General features: G+C 35.8%; 1 protein-coding gene across 2 annotated transcripts in view; it reads right to left on the bottom strand.

Annotated features, from left to right (window-relative positions):
• The window catches only part of LOC110451945 (synaptotagmin-11-like), a 51,527-nt gene extending 26,955 nt beyond the window's left edge, over positions 1–24,572 (bottom strand). Inside the window, exon 1 of one of the 2 annotated variants that reach the window (XM_021500178.1) lies at positions 24,135–24,572. In XM_021500178.1, the coding sequence (XP_021355853.1) occupies positions 24,135–24,183 (49 nt within the window). In that variant the 5' untranslated portion in view covers positions 24,184–24,572. The remainder of the gene's footprint in view (positions 1–24,134) is intronic. The other variant, XM_021500180.1, reaches the window with a different exon arrangement.

Genomic DNA, 24,572 nt, shown 5'->3' on the forward strand with positions numbered 1-24,572 from the left:
GCGTTTGTTTAAAAAGATGACACACGTATAACTTTGGTGTAAAGGTCTGCTATAAGTTTGAGGCAAGGTAGAACAACAGAGCTCCGCCACACTGAAATCTCCTTTCGTTAGTGGAAAATTACCTCCTCGTAAAATACGAAGTAATAAGCATCAACAGATTTGGAGAGTCGAAGTATCAAGTCGACCAAAGTAAACATGTTTAACTGTACCGTATTGGTCGTTTTTAATCAGTGACATTTAAGGTGAAAAAATGTTTATATATGGCATAACTGTTATGAAAATAGAAAAGCAGAAAAACGTAAAAAGTGTCACAAAACTATTTAAAACGTAACAAACAATTTTGGAGTACATCAGATAATCTATTTTTAACTATTTTTTCCATGGAAACCGTGCCAGAATTAATTTTAGAATAGGAAATCGTCCCCATTTTTCAAACCATATTGTTTGCTTGAAGCAATGTGAAATCTTCGGATGCATCCAGCGACATTCACTGAGTTGAAAACAACCCCTCAGTAGAAATATTGGAATATTGTGTTTCGTCACTTTGTTTCCATACAAGATCGACCACGTTACGCTATACGCATGCGTGAATTTCTATATTTAGGAAAAAAAAGATCCTGGTCCATTTGATTAGAAAACAAATATTTACGTCGTTTTTCAAACGAAATGATCGATTAGAATACGGAAGGATAATCAAGATATAATTTTTCAAAATGATATTCGTCCATACCAAATCATTTAAACATTAACCAGCGGAAACTGACGTCGGAACAAACGGTCAATTGAAATGAATTAAGCGATTTGTTATAGTTATCCCGCAGGCGCGAGCCCAATACAGCTGTTTCCGGGCACGCGTTGCCTCTAAAGGTCCGACCATTTCCCGCATTGTATAATAACTGAATGTCATGTTGGCTATAAATTCTACACATTGATCAGATGAATGCGTTTATTTTCTCCTTGCAGACAATGGTTCGACGTTAAACACTTTTTTTATCAAATAATTTGTTGCAAAACCTCATCAATTAGGTGAACATTGGTAACATCAGGGGCGAAATGCCGAATCGTCCATCTCCGATAACGGAATTTTCCTCATTGTTCATATAAACCCGTTTCATCATCATTCTACAATATTAATAGGAAACCTCCAGGAGACTTTTTAATCCTGTGAATATTATATTTGAATTACGCTTACAGATTGTAATTAAGTGATCCATTCCTGGACCGGAAATTAATAGGGGGATGTAATTGAAAATGAAACGTACAAATATAAGGCAGATTAATTCCGATCAAATCATCCTCCTGAATAGAGATATAACATGATAAGGATAGGGATTTTATTGGCATGTTTACTTTTTTCCGGACTGAATTGTTATGTTTCTGGGATAATTATCAGATACTTTATCATGTATTTTTATCTTGTTAACGTTGTTTGCCAAGCCGAACATATCGTTGGAAACACCATATCTCATACTGTGAACTATGCGACCTCAACCTATCCAATAATAAAACATTCACAATACAAAAAGAAAAATCGTGTTTCCCTATGAAATCAAAATATCGAGGAATATGATTTTTAGACCAAACTCTTAAATATCATAACAATGCGACACGTGAAAAAAAGTGTTTGAGGGCTGCCTGGATGTTGCTATCAAGAAAGGGGAAGATCACAACTAGAAATCGAAAGTGCCATGGATATCTTACAACTTAGTTGTATGCCATCCTTGTTAGTCACATTGTAAGTTAAGATTGAGAGAAGCATTGAACTTTGTTTATTTGGATATATGAATGACACAGCTTTGCAAGTTAACATCATAATGCACGTTAAAGTATATTCATGATTGATCAAAAGATCTTTTGAATTCTTTGAAATCCACATCCTATTAATTAATTTTCTTGAGAATAAAGAGCCACAATAGGAACAGGCTATGGTTTAAATGTACTGTACAAAATATTTGTTCAAATGAGTTTGGATAATTGATTTGTTGAGTATCTAGCAGAACCATTGATAATGCGTCGTTTATAAGGATTCTTGTGAAGTTTCGGAATTTAGTACACACGCGGCAGAATGAATGGGGTCGGACATATAGGTCTAGAGATACAGACTTGTGGTATTATTCAGTTTGGATTTCAAGATGTAAATTGTTTTAAATGATAAACCTGATAAATTAAACCCACATTTTAAGTGAATCCAGGTTAGCATGCTCTCGTTTTGTCATTGTCTGTCTGGCTTAGTTTAAAAGTCACGATCCTATTGAAAGTGTAGTAGTCTATAGATTCTCTGTATCCTTCATGAACAGTTCTCTTAGCTTTTCATTATGGATAATATTTGGATTGTAAGTTACTGCGGGACCAGCTGGACAATAGTTGCATGGGGATACAGAACATCATTGAAAGAGGAGTTATTTTCAAGGTCATCTTAAGTCAACTGTTTAAGCGTTTGCCTGTAGTTTAAAAGCCTTGAAGCAGTGACTTTGGAATTACTGTAAGAATTGGCAGGTATACTAATGTTAATGGCATATGTTCCCTTGTTTGCACTTGTCCTAACCAATCAGTAACTGAGGCTGTAAGAATTGGTAGGTATACTAATGTTAATGGCATATGTTCCCTTGTTTGCACTTGTCCTACCCAACAGTAACTGAGGCTGCAACGCAATCGAATCAACAGCAGTACCAGTTCCATCGATGCACTTGTACTTAATTGAATGATAAAAGTTGTGCGTTACTCATGTAGGCAACGCAACATTCACTAACACGTTTTGTCACGTGCTTTGTCGTTTTTATGACAACCACACACGAAATCTGCCAAGTTCGTGAATGGATTAAAGGATTAGCACACGTCTACAGCACGTGCCTGTCACTATCGTCATGCACATTAGACAGATGGTGGTGAATCTCACGGTAGTGAACTCGATTACTGACGCTGGATCCTATGTCCTAACCACCTCAACTGCACGCGAACCGTCGGAACATAATACCTTTGTCACCGCTAGGCATAACATCAGTCGTGCGTTTTGTTTGAACAGTTGTCTCTTGTCATTAGCCTTTTTGTCGCTGTGTTCATCGAACCTCTATCATTGCCATGTTTATACCATTCATGTGGTCGACTGTCGATAACTGCCTACGACATGTTCTAGGATTTTTCTTCATTAAATTGAAATTGGCCTTTATAAATTGTTTCTAAATAAAAAAGATACTTGGCATGTTTGAATTAGCAATTCGCATTCGTAGTAAATAAAATAAAATAAATAAAAACATACTACAGGCTCAATAAACAAAGACGAAATTTAATTTACTGCAATGTAAACAAAAACAAAACATATCATAGCGTCAGTACATAACAGCGCCAACAAGGACCAAACAACAATTACGTCAATACACATTGACAAAATCAGAACTCGGTTGAATCAAAACGGCACAACATCCACTGAAGAGACTTCACTACTGCAAATTATCATAACATGAACCCTTTCAAAAGGTGTTGACGAAAAAGGTGCTCCGGAAAGAGAAATTAAATATAAATACGTGTTGATAATATTGACAGAAAGCGGTATAATGTCTAGATATATTTCTTTACAAAGAACCGCACGCTTGGGTATGGGTCGGTTCAGTAAATACACTGCAACTCACGAAGGCGATATTAGTAATGGGAGTAGTCTTCAAACGGGGAAACGATTATAAAATTGATTGCATCATTGCAACGACTTTGTCAACATAGCTCTGGCTATAGATAAGCTATTATTAAGGCAGTAATATAATACCCTAGTACACGACATCCCTTTGGACCTGTGCAAATGAAAACGTGACAGACAATATTACAGGAACCGGAAGTAAGGACTGTTATTTTAGGAACAGACATCATTATCAGCCTTTACTCAAATAACTTGACATCAGAATTAATTTATAACATTCAACAACGCTAATAATGGAAGGAACAATCAAGTAACGTGTCTTTTGTCAGGAAACAATTGCAATTGATAAATTTATTTTAATCGAAGCATTGTTTTCTTCTCTTTTCGTGTACTGTTCGAATTACATGCCTACCCCACACTAGAACAAGTACCATGTCAGGCACCTGAGGAGGGTGTGGTCGTATTGGCTCCAATTTCTTTAAGGTGGGTGGTGATGAGGCTGATCTTCATCATTAACGAATACTACACAATCTTGTAAGCATCAGTCACCAGTCCAACAATTCCATCGCTTCATTAACACAAACGATTACCGCCATGACAGGATATAATGACAGGGTTGTATCACTTTCACATTAGAACGCCTAACGAACACAAACCAATACATGTCTTATTCTGATATCCTGATAACCCTGCCGCTGTGATTACACGATCTTTAATCGCTACTGGCATCAAAATAACCTAATGAAATTAGTGATACTAATACAAGCGTCACTTCGCCTTGCAATCAGCGCAGAACATCAAAACAACCAACGAATCTGGCGTACGTGGCAACGGCTTACATCGTCAAAGAGTCCTTATCTGTATCGGCGTGTCCTGACGAACTCCACCGTAGTGACGTCGGCTGATATGATTATACGATGCATAAATTAACAATGAACTGCAGTCTGATATCATATTGATCCGGTCCGGCAATACCATGGGTGTGCCGCCATGTTGTTTTTATGTGAGGGTATCGTTTACGGCGGAGTCTAGATGGGTACACAGCTTTAAGCTACATGTATAACGCAAAAGACTCACGCCACTGTTTCGTCGTTATTGAAGGGTGAACAGACTCGCGTTATTGGTTCTCCTTTATTAGGGAGTCAACAGGCAGCCTCATCACTTACTCGTCTGTGATGAAGATTCAACAAAATAGCGTTATGACCAAAGGCTTGTCTTTGATAAAGAGTCAACAGGCCGGCGTCACTTGCTCGTCTGTGATGAATAGTCAATACTATGGCATCACTTTCTCATCGGTGATGAAGATTCAACAAAATAGCGTTATGACCACTGGCTTGTCTTTGATAAAGAGTCAACATATGACGTCCTAATATGCATGATGAGCCTAGATAATGACGTCTTCACTTTCTCGTCTGTCATGATGAGCCTATATAATGACGTCCTCACTTGCTCATGATGAGCCTATATAATGACATCCTCACTTGCTCGTTTGTCATGATGAGGCTAGATAATGACGTCCTCACTTAATCATGACGAGGCTAGATAAAGGTATTATCAAAATTATGATTTCACTAACTCATCTGTGATGTTTATTACCTGGCGGGCGTATACGGACTGTTTATGTTGGCGAGTCAATATCACGGTGGTACTGACTCGTCTGTGATTTAGATTCAACAGAATAGCATTTCTTGGCTGTAGGTGATGAAAAGTCACCATCATGGCGTCATGCTCATTGGCTTGTCTATAGTTAGGAGTCAACAAGCTGGCGTCACTGCGTCATCTGTGATGTAAATGTAGGGAGACTCAAACAGAATTCAATTATCTGTCTATGAGAGGATCATTCAATTCGTCACGCAATCACTGAGAGGTTATTTCTACTGAGAACTAAGGCCCCATATGCCTTACTTAGCTTTTTCCGATCCGTCAGTTAGTTACGTCAGTGGTACAGCGCAGTGAACCTTTCCATACTAGTTTTGGCAATGTTTTACAAGTTTTCCTTTCCCTTATTCTTTAGTTATTTTTTATTCTACTTGTATGTGATATGTTAACAAGGGTGACAAACCAAATTATAAGGTCATCAATTCTTATAAATTTTCTAACGGTGAAACGAATACTCTTGTGGTAAACTGATCGAGTAACACGGTAATATACATAAATTTAACACTTTAGACAAGTAAACAGGTATGATAATATCCTAATTTGTATGACACTTTAACCTTAAGCTTCAGCAATAGGTTTGACAATGTCTCAAGCTCGACATTGAGACAAAGGACCAAACGCAATCAATAAAAATCACAACTTGTGAAAAAACCCAGTCTGGGCAAGTTCTCCCCCATTTCATATTTTTCTCTATTCATGATAGTGTAAATACGTGTTCAAGATATTAAAATAAATGACAATCTAAAAATTCAAACTATAAAGGGACGTTACATAAACTCATGTAAAACAACCTAAGATATATTCTATTTATTCTTACGATTCCTGCTACTGTGTATCATAACTTTTCGGGGCCACTCAACAACAAGTTTCCAGGTGAATTTGCCTAAAACTGTATAGATGCTGCTTTAATAATCTTTTGATGCCTGTGCTAGAAAATAATTGAAATAGGAAAAATTGATATAGATAGTCTTAATTGATAACATTTATAAAGTATCTGATAGCCAATCGAACTGCTACGTTAGTCAAATAACCGGAAATTCTTGTCACCATCGTCACCTTTTTGCTACATTACATCTCCAACACACAGGCTAGATAGATAGATAGATATTCTTTATTTCCTCTTACATAAGAGATTATACACATAAAGATACATTTCACATATTACAGAATATCGGGAAACATCTACAGAACAGAGATCATATCTTTCAAAAGGTGTTTAATATTGGTGGCTACTGCTAGCATAAGTTGCTCCCATTCGTCATCTGGTAGTGATACTTTAGTTCGATCTCCAAGAAGGAAGTTTGTTTGGTCGCTTTCTTCCAAAAATGAGAAGCCAGCGTATGAATTCACATTTATACAGTCTACAACTTTCTCTAAAAACATATCTCTACTATGAAATAGGGCTGGACATTCGATGACAAAGTGTGTCACAATATCACTACTTTCCTTCGAGCACAGTTTACAAACAACGTCAGTGTTCTCCCAAGTAAATGATAATTTGAGGATATACACTATGTCCCACGTAAACGGTCTATATTTCAAGCTTAGAAGTAACAACGGGCTAGGGCCTCTATTCATATGAATACACCACATCTAGTTGTTTTTGCACTAAACATTTGGACGCTGCAAGCAATAACGTATCATCCGCTAAGAAAACGCACTTCTCTAATATTTTTCCTTTACTGTTTGATTCGGTATGATTTTTATCACCAAACTACTGGGAAATTTGAGCATTAAAATCACTCATAACAATTACAGTTCCCTCTTCAACGTATCGATCATACATATCGGATAAAATGACGATCGATTCAATATATAGACGAAAACGTAGGAGTTTGCTGTTTTAATACGAACACCAATAATCCTGTCACTTCCATCATGCAGTAACGGTGAAACACGTAGTCGTTTATTCCACAGTAAACGACTATGAGAATTTCTCAAAATTGTATTGATTAACGTATATGCTTTTTGTATTAATTATGAATTTTACTGTAAAGCGCTTTAGAGTGGCTTATGTTAGCTAGATAGGGCGCTATATCGAATGCTGTATATTACACCATTACATATGATACGGAACACTTCTTTCACACATATTTTAATTATTTTATCCTTACATTTACATGGTTGAGTCGTACATCAAAGAAATGTCCATCTGATCCAAAAAAATTAGCAGTGACTTTCTGATTGACGTTTATTGAAATAGATGCTTTCATACTTCGTGTTTGTAATAATTTTCAAAGATCTTTACTAAAATTATGTGGTGTATGAAATCAGGAATTTAATACACGTTTGCCTTCCTATAACCGGATCCCTGAGTTTCAGGTCGCTTACGTCACTGCAGAAGGCTTCTGATGTTATGTAAATGTCAATCACCTTACATAGTGACGGCATAACCATAGGATTACTATAGGATTACAAAAATACATGATTAGCCGGATGTATACCATCACTGTCATCCTTTAGATGATGATAGACTTCATTGTACTGATGTTATATTGGAAAAGATCAAGCGTTGAATATTTTTTATCATTAATGATCAACAATGACGGTGTATGTTATTAATTACATGGGGGCAAAAGGTGATGCAGAAATTACAAAAAATAACAGTTTTCAATCTTAATGTTCATTTTGCAGTATACCAATTTTATCATTTGCAATTTGTGAAAACAAGAAAAAAGGAAAAAACAATATTTTCGTGATATTGTGTTGTAATTATTTATTTTCATTCACTAGTCAAGTAATCACTGGAAACACTAAAAAAGGAAGCGCATATTTAAAAAAAAATAGGTTCAGTTGCTTTAAATAAATAAAAAAAGGAAACCCACATCAAAAGTATCCCATAACATATGTAAAATGGAGAAAATGGAATGGGTGCCTATGACATTCTTTATTGCGTTACAAACGTACAACTTTGGCTACAGAAGATGATAACAAAATAGTAAAAATATTAATATTTAGTACCTGGTAATTTCTCATCACGTAACTATATTTGGTCCCGTAATGATGTCAATGTAATACGTTATCACGGTATAACAACAGTTGTCGATCCTACAAGAACATGTCCTTACCCTTTGGTCAATGTTACAATTATTGTTGATCTATAAAGAACGTGTGCTTACCCTTTGGTCAATGTTACAACTGTTGTTGATCCTTACAGAACGTGTCCTATCCCTTTTGTCATTGTTACAAATGTTATTGATATTGAAAGAACATATCCTATCCCTTTGGTCAATGTTACAAATGTTATTGATCCTGAAAGAACATGTCCTATCCATTTGGTCACTGTTTCAATTGTTGTTGATCCTAACAGAACGTGTCCTACCTCTTTCGTAACTGTTACAATTGTTGTTGATCCTTACAGAACCTGTCCTATCCTTTGGTGACTGTTACAGCTCTTGTCGAACCTTACAGAACGTGTCCTATCCCTTTGGTGACTGTTAAAACTGTTGTTGATCCTTAAGGAACGTGTCATTACCCTTTGGTCAATGTTACAACTGTTGTTGATCCTTACAGAACATGTCCTATCCCTTTCGTGACTGTTACAACTGTTGTTGATCCTTACAGAACATGTCATATCCCTTTGGTCACTTTTACAACTGTTCCCGATTCCTACAGAACGTGTCCTACCTCTTTCGTAACTTTTACAATTGTTGTTGATCCTTACAGAACATGTCCTATCCCTTTCGTGACTGTTACAACTGTTGTTGATCCTTACAGAACATGTCCTATCCCTTTGGTCACTGTTACAATTGTTGTTGATCCCTACAGAACGTGTCCTATCCCTTTGGTCACTGTTACAATTGTTGTTGATCCTTACAAAACTTGTGTCCTATCCCTTTGGTCACTGTTACAACTGTTGTTGATCCTTACAGAACGTGTCCTATCCCTTTGGTCAATGTTACAACTGGTGTTGATCCTTACAGAACGTGTCCTTACCATTTTGTCAATGTTACAGCTGTTGTTGATCCTTAAAGAGCATGTCCTATCCCTTTGGTTACAATTGTTGTTGATCCTTACAGAACTTGTGTCCTATCCCTTTGGTGACTGTTACAGCTGTTGTCGAACCTTACAGAACGTGTCCTATCCCTTTTGTGACTGTTAAAACTGTTGTTGATCCTTACAGAACATGTCCTATCCCTTATGTGACTGTTACAACTGTTGTTGATCCTTACAGAACGTGTCCTATCCCTTTGGTGACTGTTACAGCTGTTGTTGAACCTTACAGAACGTGTCCTATCCCTTTTGTGACTGTTAAAACTGTTGTTGATCCTTACAGAACATGTCCTATCCCTTTGGTGACGGTTAAAACTGTTGTTGATCCTTAAGGAACTTGTCATTACCCTTTGGTCAATGTTACAACTGTTGTTGATCCTTACAGAACATGTCCTATCCCTTATGTGACTGTTACAACTGTTGTTGATCCTTACAGAACATGTCATATCCCTTTGGTCAATGTTACAACTGGTGTTGATCCTTACAGAACGTGTCCTTACCCTTTGGTCAATGTTACAGCTGTTGTTGATCCTTAAAGAACTTGTCATATCCCTTTGGTCACTGTTACAATTGTTGTTGATCCTTACAGAACATGTCCTATCTCTTTGGTATCTGTAACCAGTTGTTGATCCTAGCGGGAAGTGATTATGGAAACAAGTTGCTGATCCTGACTGAACACGCCCTTTGGTGACTGTATCACCAGTTTCTGATCCTGACTGAACACGCCCTTTGGGGACTGTATCACCAGTTGCTGATCATGACTGAACACGCCCTTCGGTGACTGTCGATCCGTACAGGAAATGACCTAAGCTTTTGGTGACAACATCATTCTTCATTATCGTAATACGTTACAAATATTCTGGAGGGCAGGCATAAAAACTATCACAAAAAAGGTTGCGGAACTATCAGATGAAGCTATATCTGTGAATAAATCATATGTATATGGTCATGTTGATTCAGAGACAGCTAGCGAATCAGTTGGGATTAATATGTAGGTTTTTTTAGTTGTTTTAATGCCTGATAGGTTTGGACAGACATGTACAGACACCATGGCGCTAGTAAACCCAGTCTGTGTATTAAACAAGGACCAGAAAACCATTAACAGATTGCATTATGTTAGCGCCTCGCAAAAGCTACATTGGATTTCTAATAAAACATATTTGAATATGCAGTTGATCTTGAATTATTGTTTTCCCCCATTGGTATTGCGATTTTATGCGATTCACATACATTGCATATCGACTCTCTCCTATATTAACTGTCTGTCGCGTTTAATCATGCCAACACCTTCATGAGAACACTGTCCAATTTGAGTCACGTTTCTGCTAAATAGAACATTTTTTACCCTTTGCCCAATAATGATATGATTTGACAAGTAAACATTGTCCACAAAATATAACCGTTAGTTTTAGAAAATAAAATCTTATAACGCGGTTACTTGTCTTTAAAAACAATTTATTAACCTTTTTTAGAAATTGGGATTACTTCAACTCTCTTTCATTAGGCAGAACAGTTGTTATTAACTCAAGGTTTATCTTAAAATTTTCAAGGTCATGGACAATCTCATCTCGCTTTGCTTAATTGTATTTCTAATTACATGCAAGCAAAAACTCCCGAAACAATTTCTCGAGTAATCCTTTATGACACTTTTCCTCACAACAATGTATAGGTATATGCATCATTGGTTTCAGTTTCTTACTTTATCAGAGAAAGATAATGAACACGGCTACATAATACAATTACCAATTCCATTGGAAGCTTACTCCAGAGCAGTCAACATTGGTAAAAATATGTAATAAAATGTGCGACATTCACTTAGTCTAAATCTAATCATCACATGGATGATGCCTTTTTTTGGTGATTGCTTTCAAATTCCATCCGCTCTTGAAGCGATGCATAAGATATAGATTGGTACTTAAAAATTGGCAAAAACAAAAGGCGGGCATATTAACAAAAATCCTTTGGAAAAAAAGTTTTCAATTATGACGGTAGAAGAGACTCCTTGGTGAAACAATGGACTGGATATCATGACGTCCATGGCAGCTGCTTGTGCTTTATGAGCATTCCCTCCTAAGCCCGACTACCCATTTCCCAATTTGTTTTCAACCGAACCAGTCAGTCTAAGGGCCCAACATATAGATTTCGGATTCTCTGAATAAATCAGATGGTAATCCATTGAAGGAATACACTGTAGCTACATACTGTAGTAGAGTTCGGCAAACAATGTTTGATAGATATTGACAAATGGAAAAATGTTGGGTTATATTGGTGTGGTGTGCCCTCGTTATTTATATCATGACCAAATCTCCTCTAAGGACCTTACTTCCGGTGTATAACGTGTTAGCCTGGTGATTTAATACCAGCGCTTTGACACGAAATCAATCTACAGTGCCACCGTTGTGGTTTTCAATGACTTTAAGTTTAAATAAAAGATGTGTTTCAGCACACCTACCATAAAAACTAGAAAGTTTTGTTTCGAAATAGATTAAAACTGACATTTGAGAATAGTCAATAACTTGTGCGTTACGGGCCCTGGGAGGCAATACAATACCCCTTCTTTGTCAATGACTACGCCATCAATTTACGTGTAGCCTTGAAACACCAACTCAGTTCATGTGCGAAAACAGCAAATTGCATCTAGCCTGTTTTAAAACATTTCTATTACATCAAGGAAAGAATTTATCAGCGGGAAATAAACGAGAAACGTCTGAACGCTAGAATGATGTACCAATACTTACAGAACAAAAGATCTACGCTTAACTAACGTAAAGAGCATATAACTCCACACCGCCTCAACACATTGCAATGATGTAAGATTGTCAGGTAAACAATGTAATCACGTGTTCTGTATTTAATCACTTCTCCTTATACTGCGTTTACTATATATAGTAGCGTTATCAAGGAAAACATTAAAAACTTCCTACGGGATGTAAGAACTTGTGACGCCGTCACATTTTCACAGTATTTGTTGTATTACGTAGGTAGACATAACCTCAAAGCGTCAAAGCGAACGATTCAAACACGTGCCTTTTCGCACGAAACAGTCATAAAATACAGTACATACCAACCCACACATACACGATCTAATGTGGCGAGTGTTACGACATGCCTTCAATTAAATAGTTGTTGTTGTTGGGACGGACTTGGTATAATGTATCTAAAGGTGCGATAGAGCAGCAAAAACAAATACCTGGTGGGCACAACGCTTCTAATTGCGAAAATGGAAATAATCAACTGAATTCAAATCGACTAAATACTCTTTCATGTCATACTACCATTATCTTAACGCATTTGTGAAAGATTTTTTTTTAATATGAAATTGTGTTTTCTTTTGGAACGGATTTACTTTTTATAAACCTAGTTATGGTGGTAATCAGTAAAATACGAGTATTTGTATCCTCGATACAATGTATGAATTTACATATATAATATATAATAGGCAATCAACAGTTTTACTAACTATATCCAAGGACGTACCTAATGGAACATACTTTTTCACTTAATTGAACAGACTTAACATCCTTGGAATATAGGTATATAGCGTTAGTTATCGGTTGGATGGTGTATTCAATGTATAGTATACAGTATACTCAACAGAGTATATTTGAAAATGCGGCTTATAAAAGAGAGTTAGGCGTGTTTGTGTTTTTATTATATTAAGGTTGTAGACTCTGCTGATAGACTTATAGTCCCCGGAGTGAGCAGTAACCTTGTACCCGGTAGCTGGGATTTATTTGTGTACAGTTGACATGAAATGCTAGTTTTTGATTAAGCCTTACGTTGTATTTTTGTCACGTTATGAAGGGTTCTATATACACCTTTCGTTTTCACTGTATTATACATTATACAGGGTCTTTTGACTTTTAGTACCACTGTTGAGTCATAAATGGACAACACGAACATAACGTAAAGTCAAAGTGTTACTTTGTACAGATTTCTGTATCGAAATATAAATAGTTCTTTCCTTACTTCATATTTCAAGTAATTGATTTTCTATTTTCATTTCATTTTTTGAGCCAGTCGTTGGATTCTGTGTGTTCAAAACACAAAAAACGCCAATATGAACGAACCAAAAGATGCTCCAAATACCTACATATTTTCTAACGCCATTTTATTTCCTCTCAATCATGTTGCCTATTTTTAAATAAAGCACATATTGAAAATCAAAATTCATATACGACTTTTAGACTCGCTATAAAATGTCATTTATTTGTCATGAACCAATATGACGCGTTCTGCTGTGAGATGTCATCTCACCCAACCCCAGAAGCGCATGTCTTTATAATATAGCTTTCACAGAAATAAGACATAAATGCGATGTTAGTGTATTTGTAATACAGCAGTCCTGACATACAACCTTACATATTAGTACCTTGAATGTTACTAACACAAGACTCCCGGTATCAACCATAACTTGTTATTGTGTAACCAACGTGTCTGCCCCCGCATCAGAACCTCGGATATTAACCTTTATACATGCACTTGCCACCAAGATGGCGTTTTCGTTAGTGGCTAATCGAATACAACCTATTAGAGAATAGAAAGCGCCTGCCCTTTCCGTGATTAACTCATATCTCCAGTATCGATTTTTATATCAATCTAACTTAGGCTGATACATCATACCCTGGTCCAAGCGTCTTACGTATAATTGGCTCGCGCTACATGATGGAATTCTATCGATTCTGTCTTCAGGATTGTTGTGACCTATTTTGTTACGAGTACAATTACCATCCAGTTTTCTGCTGTTTCATCAGATAATTGGAATGCTGTGGACCTGAAGTGGTGAACAACTCCAGCCTATTGGGTCTTGGCACACTACTTAGATGGAACCTTGATTGGAATAGTCTGAAATCATTATAATAATCAGTGCAGATCTGATTGGATACTAATTACAGAACAAAGAAAGGCAACCTTATTCGTTTTGTTCCATTATCAATATGAGCCACTGTTCCCCAAGTACCACATTATTTGCTCACATTCACATCAAAGACAGGTGACGTCGAAAGTAGAAATATCTCAGCGTGGCGTTTACAATGATAATGATTAAATGGCTGACTGTAATATAAGTGTACACTGAATTTATATGTGCCAAATATTATATCGGAACACCTAACGCTCATCCCTAAGATTTTTCAAATTAGAAGTCGCGTTTACTGAAATACGTGCTGCTAACCTGTTATATTATTTTGTATATTTGTTAGCTAATAATGAGTGCAGAGTCAGCTCTTTAGGTAGGAAGTAGAATATATCTTAATAATCGAAGTAAAGTGAAAGAAGTGAAGTGAACTAAATGGACATGTTTATATCTGACTAAACCCTTATATATTCAACATGCTTCTGTAATAAGGTTCCGGGGATTTAAGACTTTTTAATATTTAATAGGAATTAGCACGCGTTGTATTATACAAAAAAATGTAAAGGAAGATTAGCGAAGATAGATCAATTATCGATTTACTGATAAACAGTCTCGCGTTTGTAGAACATTTTTAAATTTCTGGGACTGAAGTCGATTGTTTAAAGGAAAAACATGCCCATGTATTTATATAAGTCCTTTCTTTTAACAAAGAACAGCATGACACAGGGGAGGACTTGTATAGGCATTGCCTGTTGTCTAATCCTTTTGTCAACTCAATAATATTTGTTAAAAACAAAAACAAAACATGTCGTGATCTTGCTTCAGCAAATGGATGTTCCACATGTATGTCGTAGTAAACTATACCGATCCGTGATGTCACGCAGAACACTGATGTAGGACATTTAAATTATTTACCGTTATTGGTTAACCTACAATGACATTCTAATCAGCAGGGTTACCTGCGACCCGGATCATCTAGTTCCATATTGTGTTCTAACGACAGCCATAACGTTTCACGACATCAACCAGACCGGAAGTTATCTCGTAGTAAATTGTATGTTCCGGAAGCATTGACCTCTACGCTTCTCTCTCATATTCAATGTTAAATTAATGATATATTATACACATACATGTAGCTAAGGAACCCGGAAACCGGATAAAAGTTCCGTATTTTTTGTTTTTGTTTTTGTTACCTCCGTGTGAGGAGGGGTTATACAAGAGTTTAAAAAAGCGAGGTAAAAAAGGGAAAATTACAGTATGAGAGTGTGAAAAAGTGAGAGAGAAAGAAATGAACAAGTGTTGATTTGTGAAGAAAGAAAATAGAATGTGTTTCATGTATTGTGGGTTGTAGCTGGGGCAGCCCATCTCCAGACGACCCACGAATGATGCATGCATGCCTGGGTTATTAGATGTATATATATATAAAAAAGAAAAAAAATGATATACGTAGCCGAAAAGCCATCGCATTGGTTATTCCTTTGTTTAAATCCAAAATATATATTGTGGAGTGATAACATCAGAAGCGTCTGGTGCAGTTTAACAATATTCATACATGTAAAAGCCTGAAAGTTTTAAAGTAATAAGAGAGAAATATTCATTCAGCCCTCAGTAAGTATCGGATAAGGCTATTTAAAATCGTTTCCATTAGGTTGAGATTTGCTCATCTCGCCCCCGTGGGGGTAAAGAGTCTATTAATCTTTCATGGGAGTTCCAAATGGGGTATGTAAGTTTTACGAGACACACACAGCCTTCGTGAGTGTTCAGCATGGAATACATCTTCTTTTTACCACATGTAAAGATGGCAAAACGTTGTTTATGACCGTCCTCAACTTATCAACGGCATGTCCCTGAAGTCTATGACGTAACATATACTGTCCTAATATTCACATCCTAATTGAAGTACCTATGACGTCGTTATCGTTCAGTCAAAATGCAAATTAACCACAGTATGACATTGTAACTATAAAACCCTTCAAAATGTAGATGACATTAATATTAGCTATGATCCATGGCCGACGTGTTGACGTTATAATTGACATTCCCTTGAAGATTGTTGTTCTCTTAATTATACAAGCATAAATGAAACATACGATTATTAAAACAAAATGCTGAATATGGAAGAAGAATATATTTGAGAAAAAATAACTTTAAAAAGGTTTTTGTATAAGCATTGAACTGGTGTCAGTTTACATACATTTGCAATGTTTAACACGTGATAAAATAACATCATGGACATATTCATTGCAAAACAAAAGAGTGAAAAAGTGTTCAGCAGCTACAATCAGGCTGCCGTAGAGAGGCACGAGAGAATCGTGTCATTCTATAGGGGTCAAAGCTTGGTCAACCTTCAGATTCAGGTATTATGAGTTGGGAAACTTTCATTTTATGTTCAGTCATGTTCAGTTACTTCTTATAATCTATATTGCATGTGTCTGAGGAAAGTCTAACTTCCACCCTCCACCCCTATATTTTAACACTGGTACAAAATAATAGCATTTTCGATGTACAGGCCTTATATAAACTTAATAAACAAATACGAAAGGACTTTTACTCGTGAATGTTACACTGTTCGGGTTTTTCTATCATTCTATCAGTGTTATAGGGAAAAAGTCATGACGTGACGTCAAACTCAAATTAAGTGGGAAATGCACGAATGGTTTCCAATGGACGCATAACGCCTGAGGGAACTGGTAACCATAGCAAACACGATAGTGTTCCCGCCTAAATGTCTGCTTCGCCATTCGGTAAAACTGTGTTTAAAATTCGTCCTGGCAAAAAAAGTACTCAAAGAGGTGATTTGTTTCTGTTTTTAACGTTTATATAAAGATCAAATGCATCGTTTTAACAGTTCTAACATATTCCATGATGTTTATCTCTAGTGCACCCTGGGGAATATGTTTCAAAGTGTTATGATATTGCATAGCATCATTAATGTTTAAAAGCCATTTCAATCCTTAATAATTAAAAAAAATGCATTTAACAACGATCGATAATGATGGAATATCACAACAAACTAGCGTCCTTGAAATAAAAAGTAGTGGAAGATTTTCTCAAAATCGGCAGCCATTTTCTGTGAAATGTATTTGAAATGAAGATCAGTAATGTCGTTTTCGTACAGGAGTTCGAAGAAGTTAAGGAAAAATACTAAAACCCTTTGTCAATTCATCGCTTTGTGTAAGGTAAAGAAGACATACTTCTATTTTTTGCAGCCATTGCAAGATTGCTGAACGTCAGCCTATTTGGTCGTTAACATAGACGTGGGTAAAGTGTGGGGTCAAGGAAGACGTTTGGCGTTTGGATATCCCAAATACACAACAGTTGCTTCTTCGGGCCGATGTGTTGGTCAGTCACGATTCTTTTTACAGACTTACAATACTAATTTGAATATGTGTTACTATCTGGTTACATAATTGACGAACAATAGGACACGAAAAGTCTATATATTATTTCCCCATCAGACCTATCGCGGAGGGACACACTAGCACGGAAAGAAAACCTATCGCGGAGGGACACACCAGCACGGAAAGCTACTGAATGAGACTAATTTCCCACGTGAATTACACGTCTGTGTTTGCACGACGCCAAAAGCTTAATTAACTGTAGCAATGTACGGTCCTGGAGTCGACCACTATTGTGTAAGACCAGCACTCTTGTGTTGACATATTTGTTTGTGTAACACATGATTGATAAAGTTGTGTACAACGATTGCTGTTGTGTTGTTGACGTTGTGTAGAACTTCATATAGTTATTTGTGTACAACTATTGCTGTTGTTTTGTTGTAGTTGTGTAGAACTTGATATATTTATTTTTGTACAGCTATTGCTGTTGTGTTGATGTAGTTGTGTAAAACTTCATATAGTTATTTGTGTAGAACTATGGCTAAATATGGCTATGGTTTTAACAAACTTGTTTTTGAGGAACAATTATTATTGTTTGATTCCTTCGTCTGTGTTTAGTACCGCTATTGTTTTTTTTATATGTTAATTTGTGTTCTAAAACCATGTAGAACTATTGTTATTGTTTTTGAAATATTTGTATAGCACTTGATAACTCTGTTTGTGTAGAAGTTGATGTATTTGTTTGTGTAGAAGTTGATGGATTTGTTAGTGTAGAAGTTGATATATTTGTTTGTGCGGAAGTTGATGTATTTGTTAGTGTGGAGGTTGATGTATTTGTTTGTGTAGAAGTCGATGTATTTGTTTGTGTGGAAGTTGATGTCTTTGTTTGTGTAGAAGTTGATGTATTTATTTGTGTGGAAGTTGATGTATTTGTTTGGGTAGAAGTTGATATATTTGTTTGTGTGGAGGTTGATGTATTTGTTAGTGTGGAAGCTGATGTATTTGTTTGTGTAGAAGTTAATGTATTTGTAAGCTGTTTGGATACAATATTAAATACATTTGTTATCCTTCATTTTGTATTCAAGGTTTCATCGTAGGTATTTCATTTTGGACTTTGTCAAAGGCGTTTGCCAATATCCAATATAAAAATGTCTATTATGGTATTGGTTGATGTATTTGTTTGTGTAGAAGTTGTTGTATTTGTTTGTGTGGAAGTTGATGTCTTTGTTTGTGTAGAAGTTGATGTATGTGTTTGTGTAGAAGTTGATGTATTTATTTGTGTGGAAGTTGATGTATTTGTTTGCGTAGAAGTTGATGTATTTGTAAGCTGTTTGGATACAATATTAAATACATTTGTTATCCTTCATTTTGTATTCAAGGTTTCATCGTAGGTATTTCATTTTGGACTTTGTCAAAGGCGTTTGCCAATATCCAATATAAAAATGTCTATTATGGTATTGGTTGATGTATTTGTTTGTGTAGAAGGTGATATATTTGTTTGTGTGGAAGTTGTTGTATTTGTTTGTGTAGAAGTTGATGTATGTGTTTGTGTAGAAGTTGATGTATTTGTAAGCGCTTTGGATCCAGTATTAAATACATTTGTTATCCTTTATTTTGTATTCAAGGTTTCATCGTAGTTATTTCATTTTGGACTTTGTCAAAGGCGTTTGCCAATATCCAATATAAAAATGTCTATTATGGTATTGGTTGATGTATTTGTTTGTGTAGAAGTCGATGTATTTGTTTGTGTAGAAGTTGTTGTATTTGTTTGTGTGGAAGTTGATGTGTTTGTTAGTGTGGAAGTTGATGTATTTGTTTGCGTAGAAGTTGATGTATTTGTAAGCTGTTTGGATACAGTATTAAATACATTTGTTATCCTTTATTTTGTATTCAAGGTTTCATCGTAGTTATTTCATTTTGGACTTTGTCAAAGGCGTTTGCCAATATCCAATATAAAAATGTCTATTATGGTATTGGTTGATGTATTTGTTTGTGTAGAAGGTGATATATTTGTTTGTGTGGAAGTTGATGGATTTGTTTGTGTAGAAGTTGATATATTTGTTTGTCTGGAAGTTGATGTATTTGTTTGTGTGGCAGTTGATGTATTTGTCAGTGTGGAAGTTGATGTATTTGTTTGCGTAGAAGTTGATGTATTTGTAAGCTGTTTGGATACAATATTAAATACATTTGTTATCCTTCATTTTGTATTCAAGGTTTCATCGTAGTTATTTCATTTTGGACTTTGTCAAAGGCGTTTGCCAATATCCAATATAAAAATGTCTATTATGGTATTGGTTGATGTATTTGTTTGTGTAGAAGTCGATGTATTTGTTTGTGTGGAAGTTGGTGTATTTGTTAGTGTAGAAGTTGATGAATTTGTTTGTGTAGAAGTTGATGTATTTGTTTGTGGGGAAGTTGATGTATTTGTTAGTGTGGAAGTTGATGTATTTGTTTGTGTAGAAGTTGATGTATTTGTAAGCTGTTTGGATACAGTATTAAATACATTTGTTATCCTTCATTTTGTATTCAAGGTTTCATCGTAGTTATTTCATTTTGGACTTTGTCAAAGGCGTTTGCCAATATCCAATATAAAAATGTCTATTATGGTATTGGCAATTCTATTTTGTGCAATGTCATCATTGAATGTGGTATCACATTTCTACCGTGTTGAAGGCTGTAGATCTGCACGGTTAGTATTCTTATTGAGCTATTACATCATTTTAAAGAATTACAATGATAAAAGAGGTCGGCACTGAGATTATGTTATATCCATTTGTGACGTCATAAATCGTGTCGCAATTACAAAAATATAATTCTGTGACATTTGTATACATATAAAAGCACGTTTTGTGTTAAATATATCTTTATACCTGTTTGTGTGTCAGTGGTTTGAACCGCCTACATACACGACGTAAATCCACGCATAACTGTGACGAGGTTTAATTAATTTTCGGTCTCCAACAGCGCCGTACAGACTAATAATAACCAGGGACACTCCCTTCCACGAGATGGTGTAATGACGCATGTCTGTCTTAGGTGACTAAACTCAAGGCCATGAACCTAAGACCTACAGTCCATGTTGTCTTACTGTTGGAACTACAATCGATTGCTGTCATATCAACCGCATCTACAACGTGTTGTATTCTGCTGACGGTCATAATGTCAGTTGCTACAAAGTGTGACTTACAGTTTCCAAAAGAGAGCTTTAAATAAATATGAAATATTCAACCATTCTCAATAACTACGTGCGTTGCCTGAATTCATTAGTCAGTATGATACTGTTGAATATTGAAATCCCACGAAGCATAATGTTTGATTGAAGCGTATAAATGGCTCGGTTTTATAATCTTGCGATACAAGTACCACACTTCTCGTCACATCAGGGTGTAGAACAGTTGGTTATAACAATGTGTACATGTACATTGGGGACACTGATATAAATCGATGAAATATTTATTAGAATAGATGGGGAGGAATTCGTTAGGTTTTTCTATAGAAGACTTGTGTATGAGAAGGCAGGGCCTGGCTAACTGTAATACACATTACTTATGGTAATGCCAAAAAATGGCATCCCTTTGATTTTAAAAGAGAATAAGTAGAAAGCGATATTGAGTTGTTTTTTTTATTGAAAACGGGGCGAAAAAACCCTTATTAATTCAAACCGAATGTATTCATATACATTACTTGTGTGCATTGAACTACAGCACCTAAGCTCTCTGTAACCTTATCCAATATCGGTATAATCAATATTGTCCTCAATTGATGAACAGTTCACAGACCTCATCGATATTTCTATTTATTGAAATGTACATCTAAGATAATCAATGTATACATGTAGTTATACCATTGTCAACCGCGTGGAGTCAATTCTGTAAGTCTGTCCCTTAACACGGAGCCAGATATGTATACACAAGATATACTAATTACAGCTTTAACTTGTGTGTAACTCTCGTAGATTATTGATAACAGAAATCAATAATAAGTAATACCTAGCAGAGCATGTATTTTAGTACAATATAGAAGTTGAATTAGTAATCAATAATAAACCAGGGTTATCGCCCCTGACGTTAATATGGCGGATTTGTGGTAATTACAACCGATTTGGTGACAAGTTATTGACCGTAACAAGTACATGTATATTGAATTATCTGATCCATACAGCGTCCACGCGTGAGTGAGTGAAATATAATGACTGTTTTATCTTTATTAATAAAAAAAACCCAAGAGTATTCCAATATTGAATGTCCCCAATAGATGAGTTGACACAAACTTGTAGTCTCCTATAGAACCTGAGTAGACACAAACCTGTTACAGTAGTGGGGCTAGGTACAGTTTGAAATGTGCTTTATATGATTGGATTCTTTTCACGGAAGCCTCACGTTTTTTAAAGAAGCTTCGTATTTCAGCGCTGTTTTCTAACGATATTCCATACAAACATTAAATACAAACTTTGCAAAGGCATCCTGTCGGAGGATGCTTACAAAGTACATCACGTTTGTTTTAAATTGATTAAAATTTGTTGAAACCATGAAACGCAGCATATTGTGAAACCTTACAATGGACGCTGTGTTGTCATGTGACCAAGAGAGAAAGACCAATCAAAACTGGAATTAATCTTCTTAATCAAATGGTTTTACCATGATCTAATTTTCTTCGAGGATACACACACTAAAAATTACCACACCGGAAAAATATATTACAAAAATACCCAACAAATGTTAATGATCTCATAGGTTTATAAATACCCACTCACATCAGTCCTGACGTTTAAATGCCAAGTAAAACAACTTGATACAAAGAGTTTAAAAAACAAATCTCTGTACTTCGTTGTATCTGAATATCTGTATAATACCGGAATTATATTAAATGCATTGTTATGAGTGGTCAACGTTGAACACATTCTTTCCCTTTATGATTTGTTTTTAATTGGGATGTCTGCACTTGTTAACTGCCAATATGCATGGAGCAGTCACCAATGCCCAATTAAAAGCTCTGCCCAGGGAAATATTAAGTGTAGCTGTAAGCTGCAAAGATTCGTTTTATAACAAATATTTAGAGGTAAGCAACACCATTTTAAGCGATAAAATATATGAGTAGGGAGCAGCTGATGACAAGAATATCTATTTTTAGATGACCTCTTACAGTGTTTTCTTCGACCCCCATCCCTCCATCGATTGTTTAGGGAACCCCATACAGTTTGTTCTCAGGTCAATAGATTGTTTTTTCGACCCTCCCCCGACCGACCTCAATCGATTTTTTAAATTACCTTCATTATGCTTGTATCTAAATGACCCATATTTTCCTTGCAAAACTAGATGGGCATATGATAGCGTAGTGATTGTCGATATTTAATAAATAAATGATAAGCTGTTTGTCACACAGTGCCATCAGCGTTTGTCGTTGCACCACTGTTCTCATCGCTCGCTCGTAGATAACAAACCGACTGGCTACAGGACTTTGACTAATGTTATGAGAACATTGTTGGAACTTTCAAACACAATGGTTAAATACAGGATAGGAAAATCTAAAGATAATTGACATTGTCCCGATAGTAATATACAAAATGGCGGGATAGTCCCGATGGGTTAAATGAGCTTGATTCGATGGAACCACATAGAAATGACTTGATTTTCTGCTCCCATCAACAACAGCTGTGAGGTATTTTTTGTGGTATGATACAGAAGACTCTTCTTTACTAAATTATTTATCCAAAGAGGTGACTTAATTGAAAATATAAACGATTGTTATGATCAAGTTTGACCTAACTTAGGGTAGAACACAATTATATGTACAAGGGGACAAGTAAAGGTGTTAAATATGAAATACAAATACAACTTTAATGTAGAAATGTAAATTTTAAATATATATCAAATACATGATGTACACATGGTATTGCTGCGCTAACTTCCGACAAAAACATGAATGGAAAAAATCAATTTCGTAATTAATTCATGGCTGACCATCTGATACGGATGAATAATTCAGCGAACTTTCGTGGTTATTTGCATTAAATACATAACCATATGTAAGGAGGGAACGACAACGTTTATTTTGTATTCATAATGAACAAGCATAACCTGTACATAACAACCGTAGGACAATGATTCGTGTCATGACATATACTGTCGTTTATTGCAATTACCGTCATATTCTAAATAACTTTCCACGTCATATTTTTGCGTTACAACTGTCAATATAATACAAAGAAACAAAATATTTAGCTGCTTTAATGTTTTTGTTCTTTTACATTATTTGGCAAAAAGCGTTGAAATATTATTACAACGAAACAAGAATATATTAGGCATACGGTATATACAGAGAACCTTACTGTAGCTACACTACAGGCAATACGCCATCCAATAAATGTATACCGGGTAGGCTCCCCACTACACCTAAATCACCAGTTTACGACCGAATATTTATATAACATATACAGCTGTTTAAAGTCAATAACAGCAGTCATGTATACGACTTTTTGATAGAGTGAAAAAACTATTGTATCTTGGGAGAACTCGTAATATAAAATATAATTTTCTTCATAATCGTGAGTAGAATTGAAACTAGAGTAAAATGTGTAAGAGTGAACATTGATTCAGTTATAGACGTGACGATGATAAGTATCCCTGTCGAACTATATGTCACAACAAACCAGAATACTTACTGCTTCCGTCAACGGCTGCCTGTCGTATCATGTGTTTTCTCTCCACCATTTTTAGTCACTTCTGGATAAATTGAAAAAACGAAAAAAATCCAATAAAAATCCGAAAGTTTTGACTATACAAATAATTAATATCTGAATGTTCTTCACATTTTGGTTTTAGTTCCAAAGCAGCGATCCTTGTCTCGTTTACCTCTGGATCCACACACAAAGGTCTACCGTTCCTACGTAGAACCTGGTTTCAACTGACATCAAAACAAGACATACACGGTACCGAAGAGCAACACTGCTTCTGAGAAAAAATCGATCGATATAATGCCTGTTACACGCATGCGCCAGTTTTCAGAGTATGTGATCGATGTATTTGGAAACATCGGAGTTTACCACTTGTGCATTGGAGCTGAAACCGTCAGGCTCGCTCCATTGTTTCTGTGGAGACTG

The sequence above is a fragment of the Mizuhopecten yessoensis genome, unplaced genomic scaffold (genome assembly GCF_002113885.1).
Source record: "Mizuhopecten yessoensis strain PY_sf001 unplaced genomic scaffold, ASM211388v2 scaffold6307, whole genome shotgun sequence".
NCBI classification, from domain to species: domain Eukaryota; kingdom Metazoa; phylum Mollusca; class Bivalvia; order Pectinida; family Pectinidae; genus Mizuhopecten; species Mizuhopecten yessoensis.